The sequence below is a fragment of the Theropithecus gelada genome, chromosome 1 (assembly GCF_003255815.1).
Source record: "Theropithecus gelada isolate Dixy chromosome 1, Tgel_1.0, whole genome shotgun sequence".
In the NCBI taxonomy this organism is placed as follows: domain Eukaryota; kingdom Metazoa; phylum Chordata; class Mammalia; order Primates; family Cercopithecidae; genus Theropithecus; species Theropithecus gelada.
The window spans coordinates 63,672,129-63,688,194 of NC_037668.1; the positions used below are offsets into that span (position 1 = coordinate 63,672,129).

At 38.3% G+C, this 16,066-nt stretch overlaps 1 protein-coding gene across 3 annotated transcripts in view; it reads left to right on the plus strand.

Annotated features, from left to right (window-relative positions):
- AGO3 (argonaute 3, RISC catalytic component) overlaps positions 1 to 16,066 on the plus strand; it is a 125,143-nt gene that overhangs the window by 60,994 nt on the left and 48,083 nt on the right. For 2 of the 3 annotated variants that reach the window (XM_025383325.1, XM_025383331.1), the window contains one exon: positions 11,907 to 12,041. In XM_025383325.1, the coding sequence (XP_025239110.1) occupies positions 11,907 to 12,041 (135 nt within the window). Of the gene's footprint in view, positions 1 to 9,739; positions 9,984 to 11,906; positions 12,042 to 16,066 lie in introns of those variants that run through there. The other variant, XM_025383335.1, reaches the window with a different exon arrangement.

Here is a 16,066-nt window from a genome sequence, read left to right on the forward strand (position 1 = left end):
TTCAAGACCAGCCTGGCCAACACAGTGAAACCCCGTCTCTACTAAAATACAAAAAATTATCTGGGCTTGGCAGTGTGCACCTGTAGTCTCAGCTACTCGGGAGGCTGAGGCAGGAGAATTGCTTGAACCCAGGAGGCAGAGGTTGCAGTGAGCCAAGGTCGCACCACTGCACTCCAGCCTGGGCGACAGAGCGAGACTCCGTCTCCAAAAACAAAAACAGTAATGGCTGCAGGAATTTCAGTGACAGTCTTCATGAGATCTGTCTCTTGATTCTCACTGTTTTCAGTGTGGTTGAGTTATGCCCTTTCTGTTTGGTGCACAGCTGTCTTGAGATCACACTTCACTGTTGCCCTGGGAATTCCTTTTGTCTTTCTCATATAATCTTGTTTCTTTTTTTCTCTTTTTAAAAAATTTTCAGAAGCTTCGTGAGAATAGGATACCTGGGAAGCAAATGTTATATATAAAAATATAAAATATATATATATGTTTATATTAGAAAATGTATCAACAAACTTAAAATGATAGTTCAGCTCTTTCTATGGTGAAAATAATTTTTCTTCAGAAATTCAAAAGCATCACTCCATTTTTAAAATAGCTGTATTGACGTTTAATTTACATACCATAAAATTCACATGTTTTATTTCCTAAGTATTATCTTTCATAGCATGCTGTTCTTGTTTCACAGATGCAGTATCCTCTCCTAGCTTTCTGAGCATAATTTATTTTGGAGTTCTTCCTGTACATGCTTATGCTTCCCCCAAACTCCTTTTTGTTTGTTTTGATCTCTGTCTTCCACTTTGGAGGCTTTCATCCAATATCTAGTATTCTTGATTACTGTCTATTCAGTGGGAATCTAAAAACACTGGATGCTCTGAAGGCATGGATAGGATTTGTTGACTCTGATCCTCACCATAGGGTGATTTCAGTGGGCTTAGGTTGGGGAATCTACAATGTTAGGATCCTTAGGTCTCTTCTCTTGGCTGGTCAGGTTGCCCAAAGGTGAGTCTTCCAAACTCCTGCCTAAAGGATAGCAGTGTGGTTGCCTGCATTCTGGAAGCCTCGTTGGGAGTTCTAGCTGGGGGAACTTCTGTATTCAGCATTTAATATGTTACAGTCATTTAATCCCTTGTTTTTGGTACAATCTTGTGCTCTCAACTGTGTCTGGCATCTTCCTTCCAGGGAGCCTCTGTTTTATCTTTTCCAGTTAGTATGCCTCCAGATTTATGCAAGGATGAACAAGAGGCAGCTGTTCATCAATGTGAGCTAGACACAGGATATAGGACTCTACCTGCTTCTCAGACTGCTTTTCTCTTTATTTTTCTGCGTCACTCCCATCCTTTTATCACCAACTTCCTCACTTGCTTTTCATCTTTCAGAATGTTGATATATCCCCTGTTCTGTTCTCCCTTCTAGATTTGTACCTTTAATTTATTTTTAAATTCCTGGTTACAGTGGAGTTTGAGAAAGGAATGAAATGAAGAAGGATAAGAGATGCTCATTGTTAATCTGCCATCTTAACCCAGAATCTATTCTTAAAGGGCAGGGGCTTTGTCTGGTTTATCTCTAAATTTCAACCCATAAAGGAATCTGTGACATAGTATATACTTAATAAATGTTTGGATGGTTAAGTCTTATTTTGTACCTGTATTAGTTATCTACCACTGCATATTAAATTATTCCAAAACATAGTGACTCAAAACAATAAACTATCTCACACAGTTTCCATGAGTTAGGAGTGACTTCACTGGTTCTAGTTCATGAGGCTGCATTCATCTCAAGTCCTTACAGGGCCTGGGGGATTCACTTCCAGTATGACTCACTTAATTGGTAACAACTTAGTTCTGGAGGCCTCAGTTCCTTGCCATGTGGACCTCTCTATAAGGCTGGGTAAGTATCCTCACAACATTGTGGCTGGCTTCCTCCAGAGCAGGGATTAATGAGAGAGCAGGGTAGAAGATGTAATAACATTAAGACCTAGCACTGAAAGTTACATTCTTTTATTTTTATAATATCCTATTGGTTACTCAGATTACTTGATATTCAGTATGGGAAGGGACTGTACAAAGCTGTGAATCCCATATGTCAAGACTCATTGGGGACCATCTCAATGGCTGGCTACCACAGTTTCTGACTTAAGCTAGAAATAAAAGAGCATATTAAATCCAAAGTAAGCAGAAAGTAAGAAATAATAAAGATTAGAGCAAAATTTAATTTAAAAACTACAGAGTATCAATGAAGCCAACTGTTGGTTGTTTAAAAAAATTACTAGAATTAATAAACTCCTAGCAAGATTAATCAGGAAGTTAGGAAAAAGCAGATTACCAGTATCAGGAATGAAGCGGGGGTATCACTAAAGATTCTTCAGAATTGAAAGATTAATAAGGGAATGGTATGAACAACTTTATGCCAATTAATTTGATAACTTAGATGAAACAAATTCCTTGACAAGCCACAGCTTTACCAAAATTGACTCAAAAAAGAAGTCTGAATAGCCCTGTATCAAAGAAATTGAATTCACAATTCCTCCTCACAAAACTGCAGTCCCAAATGATTTCACTAGTGAGTTTTTTCTAACATATAAGGGAATATAACATCAATCTTTCACAAATTCTTTCAGAAAATAGAAAAGGTTTCCCCCACTCCCGCCCCCTGCATTTTTTTTTTTTTTTTTTTTTTTTTTTTTGAGATGGAGTCTCACTCTGTTGCCCAGGCTGGAGTGCAATGGCGAGATCTCTGCTCACTGCAGCCTCCCAGGTTCAAGCATTGTCCTGCCTCAGCCTCACAAGTAGCTGGGACTACAGGCATGCACCACCACACCCAGCTAATTTTTGTGTTTTTAGTAAAGACAGGGTTTCACCATATTGGCCATCATGTCTCAAACTCCTGACTTCATGACCCGCCTTCCTCAATCTCCCAAAGTGCTGGGATTACATGTGTAAGCCACCACACTCAGAATTTTTTTTTTTTTTTTGAGATGGAGTCTCGTTCTGTCGCCCAGGCTGGAGTGTAGTGGCCGGATCTCAGCTCACTGCAAGCTCCACCTCCCAGGTTCACACCATTCTCCTGCCTCAGCCTCCCGAGTAGCTGGGACTACAGGTGCCCGCCACCTCGCCCGGCTAGTTTTTTGTATTTTTTAGTAGAGACGGGGTTTCACCGTGTTAGCCAGGATGGTCTTGATCTCCTGACCTCGTGATCCGCCCATCTCGGCCTCCCAAAGTGCTAGGACTACAGGCTTGAGCCACCGCGCCCGGCCTAGAGCCACCACGCCCGGCCCAGATTGTTTTCTAAATTTTTTTTTTTTTTTTTTTTTTTTTGAGACAGGCTGTGTCACCTAGGCTGGAATGCAATAGTGTGATCACAGCTCACTGCAGCCTCAACCTCCTGGGCTGTGCTGCTCAGGCTGGTCTCGAACTCCTGTGCTCAAGCAATTCTCCCATCTGGACCTCCCAAAACGCTGGAATTATAGGCATAAGCCAACATGCCTGGCCCCAGTTGATTTTCTGAGGCTGGTATACCTGGTACTAACACCTGACAAAGACAATATAATCCTCTCAACAGGAAAATTATTTGACTCATTTTAAACATTCTCGTGATAAAAATTTATAACAAACTAGTAATAAAAGGAAATTTCTTCAGCTAATTAAAAACACGTAGAAAAACATACAGGCATCATCATACTTCTGTGGTGAAGAGATTGAACGCTTTTGCCCTAAATTCAAGAAGAAGGCAAGGATGCTTGCTCTCATTATTTCTATTTAGTAATCATACTGGAGGTCCCAGGCAGTGGCAAAACAAGAAAAGGAAATAAAAGGCATAATTTGTAAAGGAAGAAATAAAACTATCTCTATTATTACGTAGAAGACATAATACTCTTAATAAAAAAATTCTAAAGAATCTACCAAAACAAGCCCCATTAAAATTATTAGAATTAATACATCAATTTAGTGAGGCCACAGAATGCTAACTGCATATACAAAAATGAATACTAGCACTATAACAAATAATACCAGCATTCAACAATTGAAAAACAATTTAAGTGCCATTCATAACATAAAACATAATTTTTAGGAATAAATGTAAAGATGTGCATGGCCCTTATGCTGAAAGTTATAAAGCATTACTGAGAAAGACAAGGAAGGTAAAGAGGTGTTCTTGGACCAGAAGTCTCAAATTGTTAAGAATTTTATTCTCCCCAAATTGATCTATAAACTCAATACAATAGAAATCCCATCAGGCTTACTTTGGGAGGCTGAGGTGGGTGGATTGCCTGAGCTCAGGAGTTTGCAACCAGCCTAGGCAACATGGTGAAACCCCATCTCTACTAAAATACAAAAAAAATTAGCCGGGCATGATGGTGTGCGCCTGTAGTCCCAGCTACTCGGGAGGCTGAAGCAGGAGAATTGCTTGAACCTGGGAGGCAGAGGTTGCAGTGAGCCAAGATACCACTGCACTCCAGCCTGGGTGACAGAGCAAGACTCTGTCTCAAAAAAATAATTTTATATATATATATAGTATATATATATAGTATATATATATATATAGTATATATATATATAAAATTGTCAAGCTGATTCTAAGATTTATATGCTGGTATGAAGAACCTAGCATTTCTATTTTGAAGAGCCAAAAACTCTTTTAAAGAAGAACAAAGTTGGTGGATTTATACTACCTGGTTTCAAGACGTGCTGTAAAACTACTGAAATCAAAAACAGTGATACTGGGGTAAAGACTGTCAGGTTACAGAACAGCTACCAGAATAGACCCATTAATGTGGCTGGTTGATTTTTGACAAAGGGCCCAACATAATAGAATGCCAAAAAGGTTAGTCTTCTCAATAAATGATGTAACAACTGGATATTTGTATAAAAAAATTAACCTTAACACCACACGGAAAATTTAGTTCAGAGTTTATCCCAGGATAAGACATTAAAACTGGGAAATTTCCAAGAGAAAATGGGGAAAATATTCATGATCTTGGACGAGGCAAAGATATTTTTCTTCTTTCAAGACAGGATCTCCTTATCACCTGGACTGAAGTGCAGTGGGTGATCTTGGCTCATTGCAACCTCTGCCTCCCTAGTTCAAGCGGCTCTCCCAACTCAGCCTTCTGAGTAGCTGGGACCACAGGTGCATGCCACCACACCTGGGTAATTTTTGAATTTTTAGTAGAGACAAGGTTTTACCATGTTGGCCAGGCTGGTCTCGAACTCCCTGATCTCAAGTGATGCACCCACCTAGGCCTCTCAAAGTGCTGGGATTACAGGCATAAACCACTGCACCCGGCCAGGATTTCTTAATAAATCGAAAACCATTGCAATTAAAAGCTTCTCCTTTTGAGAACACCATTAAGAAAATGACAAGGCAGCCAGGGGCACTGGCTCACACCTATAATCCCAACACTTTGGGAGGCCTAGGCAAGAGAATTGCTTGAGGCCAGGAGTTTGAGACCAGCCTGGCCAACATAGCAAAAAAAATTTTTTTTGATTAGCTGAGCGTGGTGGTGCATGCCTCTAGTCCCAGCTTCTTAAGAGGATGAGAAGATTACTTGAGCCCAGGAGTTAGAGGTTGTGGTAATAATTATCACCAGTGCACTCCCTCCAGGGCAACAGAGCGAGACTTTGACTCTTTAAAAAAAAAAAAAAAAAAAACAAGCTACAACTGAGAGAACACATTTGCAAAACATAACAGAACAATACTTATATCCAGAATATATGAAAAATGTACATAACTCAGTAAGAAATAGAAAAAAAGTAGCAATAAAAATCACATACTTAACAAAAGAATATGTGTGGTTGGGTGCGGTAGCTCACGCCTGTGATCCCAGCACTTTCAGAGGCTGAGGCGGGCAGATCACCTGACGTCAGGAGACCAGCCCAGCCCAACCAACATGGTGAAACCCTATCTCTACTAAAAGTACAAAAATTAGCCGGGCATGGTGGCAGTCACCTGTAGTCCCAGCGACTCAGGAGGCCGAGGCAGGAGAATTGCTTGAACCCAGGCAGCAGAGGTTGCAGTGAGCCAAGATTGCACCATTGCACTCCAGCCTGGGCGACGAGCAAAACTCCGTCTCAAAAAAAAAAAAAAAAATTTAAAAGAGTATATGTGAATGGTCATTAAGCCCTTGAGAAGATGCAGAACATCGTTGGCCATTCAGGAAATTCAGAAAGAACCACAGGGAGATACCACCCATAAGTACTAGATTGACTAAATTTAAAAGACTGAAAATAAATGTTGACAAAGATTTGAAGCAACTAGAAATGGGAGGAGTGTAAAATGGTAAAACTACTTTGAAAAATAGTTCGGCGGCCGGACGCAGTGGCTCACGCCTGTAGTCTCAGCACTTTGGGAGGCCTAGACAGGCAGATCAGTTTAGGTCAGGAGTTCAAGACCAGCCTGGCCAACATGGTGCACTCCGTCTCTACTAAAAATACAAAAAAATTAGCTGGCGTGGTGGCGCATGCCTATAATCCCAACTACTCGGGAGGCTGAGGCAGGAGAATAGCTTGAAACCAGGGAGACAGAGGTTGCAGTTAGCCGAGATTACGCCACTACACTCCAGCAGCCTGGGCAACAGAGCAAGACTCCGTCCAAAAATAAAGAAAAGAATTGTTATGGCTATTCTTGTTTCATTGTGCTTTCTTGTTAATTATAGTATCTTAAGTTCCAGAGGGAGAGAGGATTACATTCTGTTGATATTTTGACTGAAAGTGCTTTGAATTTGAAGATTAATTCGGGGATAATTTACATGAATAAGGTGTATTACTCCATTTATTTGATCTTCTATAGTATCTTTCAGTAATAGAGATACTTATTGCTTCCATAGGTCTTACATACCTTTTGTTTAGATTTCATCTCAAATGCCTTATGTTTTTTGTTGTGATCATAAGTGATATATTTTTAAATTACGTTTTAAGTAGGGTGCTAGTGTATAATAATATAATTTATTTTTATATGTAGACCTTAAATCTAGCAACATTGCTGAATTATTAATTCTGTAATTTGTCCATAGATTTTATTGGGTTTTCTATGCACACAATTAATGTTGTGAAGGGTAATAGTTTTGTTTCTCTCTTTCCATCCTTTTCACTTTTTATTCTCCTAATTTGCTTTGCTGTGCTAGCTGGAACTTCCTATAAAATGAAGTTGAATTTACCATAGAGTTGTTTTTTTTTCTTTTTTATGTATCTGCCAGGTTGTAATACCATAGAGTTTTGGTAAATAACTTTTACCAGATTAGGGAAGTTCCCTTCTCGTCCTGGTACAATAAGAGTATTTACTTCAGTGCTGAATTTTATCAAATGCTTGCTTTTTGGGGACTGCCATCTATGGAAATGATTATATGCTTATTTCCTGTAACATGTTAATGTAGTATATTTTATTGATAGATGTTTTAAATGTTAAATGTAAACATTTTTCAGTAATAATTAGCTAATTTGTGAAAGGGAAAGAATAAAATACATATATATGTAGGTTTATTAAATATTAATGATTCATCCGAGGGACAGAAAAGCAAATATTTGATCATTAAAATTTATTCCTAATTCAAAACTATATTTGCTGATTTCAACCCATTCTTTATGAGTTTTTTATTACTAAATTTAATTTTTACCTCAAATGCCTACCTTCCTGTACAGAAGATGGTCAATAGTAAAATGATTCAGAGTGTAGTGGAATAAACAGGGAAGATAGTAGAAGAGGGTTAAACAGGAGAAATAATTCTAGCATGTTTGTTTAGTAGTTACAAGTAATTATGGCTTTATGGTATCTGAAATATTAGTTGTGAATGCTGGTGTTATAGCAATCCAATGAATGAATTTTACCTGTAGGATTAAAAGAAAGGCAAATTAAGCATATTATTCACTATATATTTATTTTTCTTTATTTACTTTTTAAAAATTAACCCAGATCAATATGTGCCAAGAACTTAAACATTATAAACATAAACTTATATTTGGTATGTGTCCTGTCAGCCTTCCTTTTTGTGCACTATAATAATCTAACATTTTTCAGTAGAAGAATATAATGTATATATATTTAAAACTATTATGGATTTGAATAAGATACCCAGAATACTGTTACAATCTTAACAGTCTCTCTCTTTTTTTTTTTAATTAGTTAGAAACGGGAAATGTTTCTAAAGTTTATTTGGATGGAAGTTTAGCAGTGAGTATTGATTTCTCTTATCTTTTTCACAGAAGTACTCATGGGCCGGGTGCGGTGGCTCACGCCTGTAATCCCAGCACTTTGGGAGGCCGAGGCGGGTGGATCATTTGAGGCCAGGAGTTAGAGACAAGCCTGGCCAACATGGTGAAACCCCGTCTCCACTAAAAATACAAAAATTAACTGGGTGTGGTGGCATGCACCTGTAATTCCAGCTCTTGGGAGGCTGAGGCACAAGAATTGCCTGAACCTGGGAGGCAGAGGTTGCAGTAAGCCGAGATCACGCCACCACACTCCAGCCAGGATGACAGAGGGAGACTCTGTCTCAAAAATAGATGAATAAATAAATAAAAATGAAAAATAAGTACTCATGGATGTATACCAAAAAAATAAATACACACACATACGTACACAAACACACACACATACACAGGAACATTCATTGGAATATTGTTTGTAATAGTAAAAAATAACCCATAACTCTCCCTTAGGGGATATGAAGTACATCCATACAATGGGATATCTTGCAGCTATGAGAGAGAATGATATAGTTTCATATTAGTACATACAAGGCACAGTATAGTGTTTCTAATGTTTTACCATTTGTGTTATTTTTTATTAAGAGGGGAAGGGAGTACCTATTTACTTAATTATCATGCACCCATACTGTAATATAGTGTGCAGCAATTAAAAGAGTGTACTAACATGAAAAGATCTCTAAGTTGTATTGTTAATTTTTAAAATAATGATAAAATGAGTCATAGAATGTTTATCATCTGATTTCATCTAAAAGGTTATTCCTACATTTTTATCTTTGTAAATTAGTATTAATTTTTATTTTTTAATCACCTTTCTGACAAATCTAAGTGCATATTAAAAGGAGAGGTTGTGTACATACCTAAGTACTAACAATGGTTACTTATTAGAGATATTTGGAGGTGGGAGGTTCAGACTGGAGAGGGTCTTTACTTTGTGTATCTCTGTATTGTTTGAGTTTTTATGATGAAACTTTATTCATGTATTGTGTAATAAAGAAGTAAAAAACAGTATGCACTCAGTACCAAAAATGAAGTTATAAAGATAAAAGTGTTTTTTCATAGTAAAAAATGTATTTAAAAAAAAATTTTTTTTTTGAGATGAAACGTCTTGCTCTGTCACCCAGGCTGGAGTGCAGTGGCACAATCTCGGCTCACTGCAACCGTTGCCTCATGGGTTCAAGTGATTTTCTGGCCTTAGCCTCCTGAGTAGCTGGGATTACAGGCGTCTGCCACCACACCCAGCTAATTTTTGTATTTTTTAGTAGAGATGGGGTTTCACCATGTTGGCCAGGCTGATCTTGAACTCCTAATTTCAAGTGATCCGTGCACCTTGGACTCCCAAAGTGCTGGGATTACAGGCGTGAGCCACTGTACCCAGACAAGATAACTTCTTTTTTTTTTTGAGACAGAGCCTCACTCTGTCACCCAGACTAGAGTGCAGTGGCATGATCTCCGCTCACTGCAACCTTGGCCTCCCAGGTTCAAGCCATTCTCAAGCCTCGGTCTCCTGAGTAGCTGGGATTACAGGCGCACGCCACCACACCCGGCTAATTTTTTTGTAATTTCAGTAGAGATGGGGTTTCACCAGGTTGCTTAGGCTGGTTTTGAACTCCCGAGCTCAGGCAGTCCGTCTCTTTCGGCCTCCCAAAGTGCTGGGATTATAGGTGTGAGCCACCACGCCCGGCCAAAAATATTTTAAAGAAAATAAAATACCCACAGTAGCCTCACCACCCACATTTATCCAGAGATAACTACTGTTAAAGCTTTGAAAATATCTTCCCAGAGGTAAGGGACATTTTATGGAGGACATTTAATGTTAAACCAAGGAAAGCAAGAGAAGGATCCCCACATAACAAGTTTACACTCCTGACCTCATGATCCGCCTGCCTCGGCCTCCCAAAATTCTGGGATTACAGGCGTGAGCCACCAACCTGGCCAACATGGTAAAACCTCGTCTCTACTAAAAATGCAAAAATTAGCTGGACATGGTGGTGGGTGCCTGTAATCCCAGCTACTCTACTCGGGAGGCTGAGGCAGGAGAATTGCTTGAACCTGGGAGGGGGAGATTGCAGTGAGCCAAGATCGCGCCATTGCACTCCAGCCTGGGCCACAGAGTGAGACTCTGTCTCAAAAAAAAAAAAAAAAAAATGTTTACACGTAGCTGAACAGTGGGCATTTTGTTTGTTTGTTTTTTGTTTTTTTGAGTAGAAAAATGACATGTAACTCACTGTCTTATGGTTTTACTTTTTGTTGTATCCCCAGTGCCTATATAACACATAATAGCCATTAATAAGTATGTGTCTAAGAAATGAGTGATGGTGGCCAGGTGCAGTGGCTCACGCCTGTAATCCCAGCCCTTTGGGAGGCTGAGGTGGGTGGATCACGAGGTCAGGAGATCGAGACCATCCTGGCTAACATGGTGAAACCCGTCTGTACTAAAAAATACAAAAAATTAGCCAGGCGTGGTGGCGGGCGCCTGTAGTCCCAGCTACTTGGGAGACTGAGGCAGGAGAATGGCGTGAACCCGGGAGGCAGAGCTTGCAATGAACCGAGATCGTGCCACTGCACTCCAACCTGGGTGACAGCGAGACTCTGTCTCAAAAAAAAAAAAAAAAAAAGAAAACGAAAAATGAGTAATGGTGATCTGCTAACCATTGGTGAAACTCTTCTAGTTCCAAAACCTATGGTTAAGAAATCATACTGGTTGACTGTTAAAAAACCACCCATTACTCAATAATATTGGACAGATAACCCTTAATATTACTATCTGTAAGCTGAGCGCAGTGGCTCATGCCTGTAATTCCAGCACTTTGGGAGGCCGAGGGGGACGGATCACCTGAGGTCAGGAGTTCGAGACCAGCCTGACCAACATGGAGAAACCCCATCTCTACCAGAAGTGCTAAATTGTCTGGGCGTGGTGGCGCATGCCTGTAGTCCCAGCCACTTGAAAGGCTGAGGCAGGAGAATCACTTGAACCCAGGAGGTGGAGGTTGCAGTGAGCTGAGATTTGTGCCATTGCACTCTAGCCTGGACAACAAGAGCGAAAGTCTGTCTCAAAAAAAAAATTATATATATATAAAATATTTTATGTATATATATGTGTGTGTGTGTGTGTATGTATATGTATATGTATATTATTATCTGTAGCTTAGATGAGCACCAACGACTAATACCACTGTTTTTTCAAATCATTACAAGACAGGGAAAACTCTCATTAGAATAGACAGTCTAGGGTGGCATAGAAAGCCTTGTTTAAGAAATAATACTGGCCAAGTGTGGTGGCTAACACCTGTAATCCTACCACTTTGGGAGGCTGAGGTGGGAGGATCACTTGAGCTCAGGAGATGGAAACCAGCCTGAAGAATATAGTGAGACCTTGCTTCTATTTAAAAAGAAATAATACCTAACCATCTCACCAGCCTTCTTTGTATCTTACAAGCCTTGTCTCACCCAGAACACTTCTCGATAGAGAATGGAATGAATCAGTTACTTATGATGAAAGAGATAGGTAATAAAAACTGTAGTATCTGGCCATTCTGTATTTGTGCCTCAGAGGTCAAATTAAAACTGCTTAATTTTGGAAATTTGTGTGTACATAAATGTGCATAAGGGATCATTTTAAATAGATAGTTATCATGGAGCCTAAGATGAAATTTCTGAATTTTTTAGGGAAACATTAATTTGTATTATTTGTGTTTTTCTTCTTAGTTTCTGCCACTGCCTTCTACAAAGCACAACCTGTAATTCAGTTCATGTGTGAAGTTCTTGATATTCATAATATTGATGAGCAACCAAGACCTCTGACTGATTCTCATCGGGTAAAATTCACCAAAGAGATAAAAGGTGAATTAATTAGCATTTAGCACAACTTAACTATAAAATGCATGGATATAACAACCTTTTATTAAAATGTTTTTTTGTATAATTAAAATCTATTTATGTAGCATAACCAGTAAAACTATACATCAATTATAAAATAAAATATTACATTAAATTCATTACTATAACATCTTAGGTGGTATTTGAAAGAAATGCCAAGTAATGGAGTTAGTATCACTGCCAGCTAATTTTTTGTTAATACTTTCCCTTACTAGCTGAAGGGATAAGAATGTCTCGTGGGAAAATGCTTTAGTAATACTGTTAAAAGTAGGAAGCTGACTCCAAAAATATTTGTTATTTTAGAACTAGAATCATTCTTTGAACATATTCTAATATAATTACTTCCTTATTTTTCTGAAATGATATTTATTTCAGTCCTTTGAAAATGTATTAATGTGGGGCTAGCCTGTTTCATGTGTTATTCTAGAATTATAGTTATTTAATATAAGTTATAGAGTTGACTGTTGATCTTATCTGTTATGCTTAGTAGCTAAAATTTGTACAGTGCTGTTGCATCATATGTACATTTAATTCAGATAAATTCATCTCTACATGGCTGCCCAAAAATAAAAACAAAAAATAATTTTAATAGTGTACTGAAATCTATATTTTATATGTATTTAGTCTGATACTCTCTAATCAGAATGAGTAGGATAAATTGTATTTATATTGTTAGATCTTAAATAGCCAGAAATAATAATGTTGTTTTTATTTTAAGATTTTACCTATTTATTGCAGATAATTTTCAGCTTGTGGTTTGAATTTAAGTTTGTTCACTGAACATCTTTCAGTTCCCCCAGATCAATTAGAGTAGTTTAATACATTCTGCTTGCGCCAGTAATCATTCATTCTTTGCCATTCAGTAACCAAGAGAGAGATAGTCATTGTAATAAAACATTAAAAGGAAGATCCACCCTGCTTCAAAAATAAACATCCATTTATCTCAAGTTATTTAAATGCCAAAATAAGAAACTGTTTATGTAACTGTTTTGCAACCATACCATTGTCCTTTCATAATTTGTATTAACTGCACAGCTAGCATTGTCAGGAGGTTAGTGCATTACCTGCCATTAATATGTGATCATCTAAATGCCATGGTTTCCAGTGGAGTTGCTGCTTAGTTACCACCTCTGATATCATGAAGTCACTTACATTATTTTGCGGTAACTATGCAATCAACTCATATCACCACTCTATCACAGAAAATACAAGATGTACAGAACAAGGATTCAACTGCTGCCCGAAGAGCATGGACTCGATCTTAACTTCAACTGCTCAGGGGCCCAAAGAAATGACTGAAAAAATGACTAGAAAGCATAATAAAGTTGATGTTATAGTGAAGGTAAAGCCAAGTTTATAGGTTAAATATTTATTAAAGCCAAAAGTGTTTTTTTGGTTGGATGGAGGGTTTGGGGAGGGACCTGGGCAGAGAATTATCTAGTCCACTTTTTAAAAATTTCAGCTTTTTGCTAGCCCCTAGATTTTTGGTCTAATTCTTAGGTACCTATGATCCTAGTTTGGGGATGGAAAAATCTGGGTTGGATCCAGTTGACAAACTGATTATTTTTTCTTCGTTCCAAGTAAAATAGTGCTTTTTTAAAAAAAATTTTTTAAAGGCTCTTTAAAGTATGTCATGTATTCCTACTACAGTAACCCAAGAGAATAAGAGTTTTATGTTCTGTCCTGTATCTATGGGTTTTTTAGCTGGTATGAAGAATTTGATGCTAGCTGTTAAATATCGACGCAAAGTATACAATAAAGAATTGATTTTCTTAGTATATTCATCTTATTCCAGTTGAACTTGTACCAAAATATTTAATAATAACTTTGAAGTGGTTTCTTTATCCAGTAACTCATGATAGTTAAACAGCAGAAATATTGGGGAAAATGTATGGTAAAAGTACCATATATATATATATTAGTGCCAACTTATTTTTAGTAAAAGTTTACTTTATAGGCTCGGAGAACCTTATTAATATTTTTTTTAATTTGAAGAGTTGAAAATAAATTGCTAAGTGGTGCAAATAACAGAAATTTGTTTTAGACTTTTCTATTGTGTTCTCCCCTGAACATAGTATTTTTACATCTTGTTTACTTCATATTATTAGTATTTCCTTCTTTTTTTTTTTTTTTTTTTGAGACAGAGTCTCGCTCTGTGGCCCAGGCTGGAGTGCAGTGGCCGGATCTCAGCTCACTGCAAGCTCCGCCTCCCGGGTTTACGCCATTCTCCTGCCTCAGCCTCCCGAGTAGCTGGGACTACAGGCGCCCGCCACCTCGCCCGGCTAGTTTTTTGTATTTTTTAGTAAAGACGGGGTTTCACCGTGTTAGCCAGGATGGTCTCGATCTCCTGACCTCGTGATCCGCCCGTCTCGGCCTCCCAAAGTGCTGGAATTACAGGCTTGAGCCACCACGCCCGGCCAGTATTTCCTTCTTTTAAGATCCTCCTTTGATAGTATTTTATTTTCTAGTCTCCTTTATAATATAAAGACGTAGTAATTCTCTAGTTGATCTGACATTTTTGTCTTATAAAGGTAGTTTTAATGAAAAACTACTACTCACTGATTCAAGGAGGACCACTTCTGAAGAAAAACAAACCCATACCAACCTGGTACAGGGATGGATACCATGTCCATTTAACGTCTTAATTTGTTCTGATCTATCAGAAGAAAATATCATTTATATGATTGATCTTTGTGTTTGGTACTAATTTTCTTACCTAATTGCAGGTAGCAGTTAGGTAAGAAAATACATTTTACCACATCAGGCATTCTCAACCTCAGCAGCATTGACATTTTGGGCTGGATAATTCTTTGTTGGGATTGGGGGTAGGGCTGTTCTGTGCATTACAGGATATTTCATACTACCCCTGGCCTCTACTCAATAGAAAGTAGTAACATCCCCAGTCATGCCAATCAAAAATATCTCCAGACATTGCCAAATGTCGCCTGGGGGACAGATTGGCCTCTGGCTAAGAACCACTGCAGTATAGGAATCACAAATATAAAAGAGAAATATGACAAAGAATAATAACCATAAATATTATCAGGGAACTAAAAGTTGTTCTCCATCTACGCCATTTTGTACTTTATCCTTTGAAGTCTAGGCCAAACTTTAGAAAGGAGATGCTTATCTGTGACCTCTGTGTACCTGTTAACTCTTCTTTAGGCCAAGACTGCCCTGACTACATGTAGACACTTAAATTTAAATTAATTAAAATTAAGGCCAGGTGTGGTGGCTCACGTCTGTAATCTCAACACTTTGGGAGGCCGAGGTGGGTGGATCAACTGAGGTCAGGAGTTTGAGACCAGCCTGACCAACATGGTGAAACCCCATCTCTGCTAAAAATACAAAAATTAACTGGGCGTAATGGCGGGTGCCTGTAATCCCAGCTAATCGGGCGGCTGAGGCAGGAGAATCGCTTGAACCCTGGAGACAGAGGTTGCAGTGAGCCAAGATCGCGTCATTGCACTCTGAGCTGGGCAACAAGAGCGAAAAACTCAAAAAAAAAAAAATCTATATATAAAGAAATAAAATTAGATTTTCAGTTTCTTAGGTACACCAGCTACATTTCCTATGCTTAGTAACATGTTATTAGTGATTACCATATTAGCATAGATGTAGAACATTCCATCATCTCAAGAAAATTCTCTTTGACAGCACTGCTTCAGAAAATTCATCTCGAAGAACTTCAGTCAATGGCTTAAAGCCCGTTTCTTCACATGCTAGAGCAGGCCTGGGATCCTTGAACTCCTAGAGTCCACAGATGGACTGCAGGGATCCAATAACTCCTAAAATCACATGCTAAATAATGTATATGTGCATTTTGCTGAGAGTTTATTGCTTACGTCAGATTCTCAAAGGGGTCTTGACTCCGTAAGAGGATAGGGATCGCCTACTTTAGGAATTATTTTGGTTGCATTTGATTTTTAATAGTATTGGAAAAGAGCTGTGTCACTATATTATACTTCTATAAAATTGTCACTTCCGTT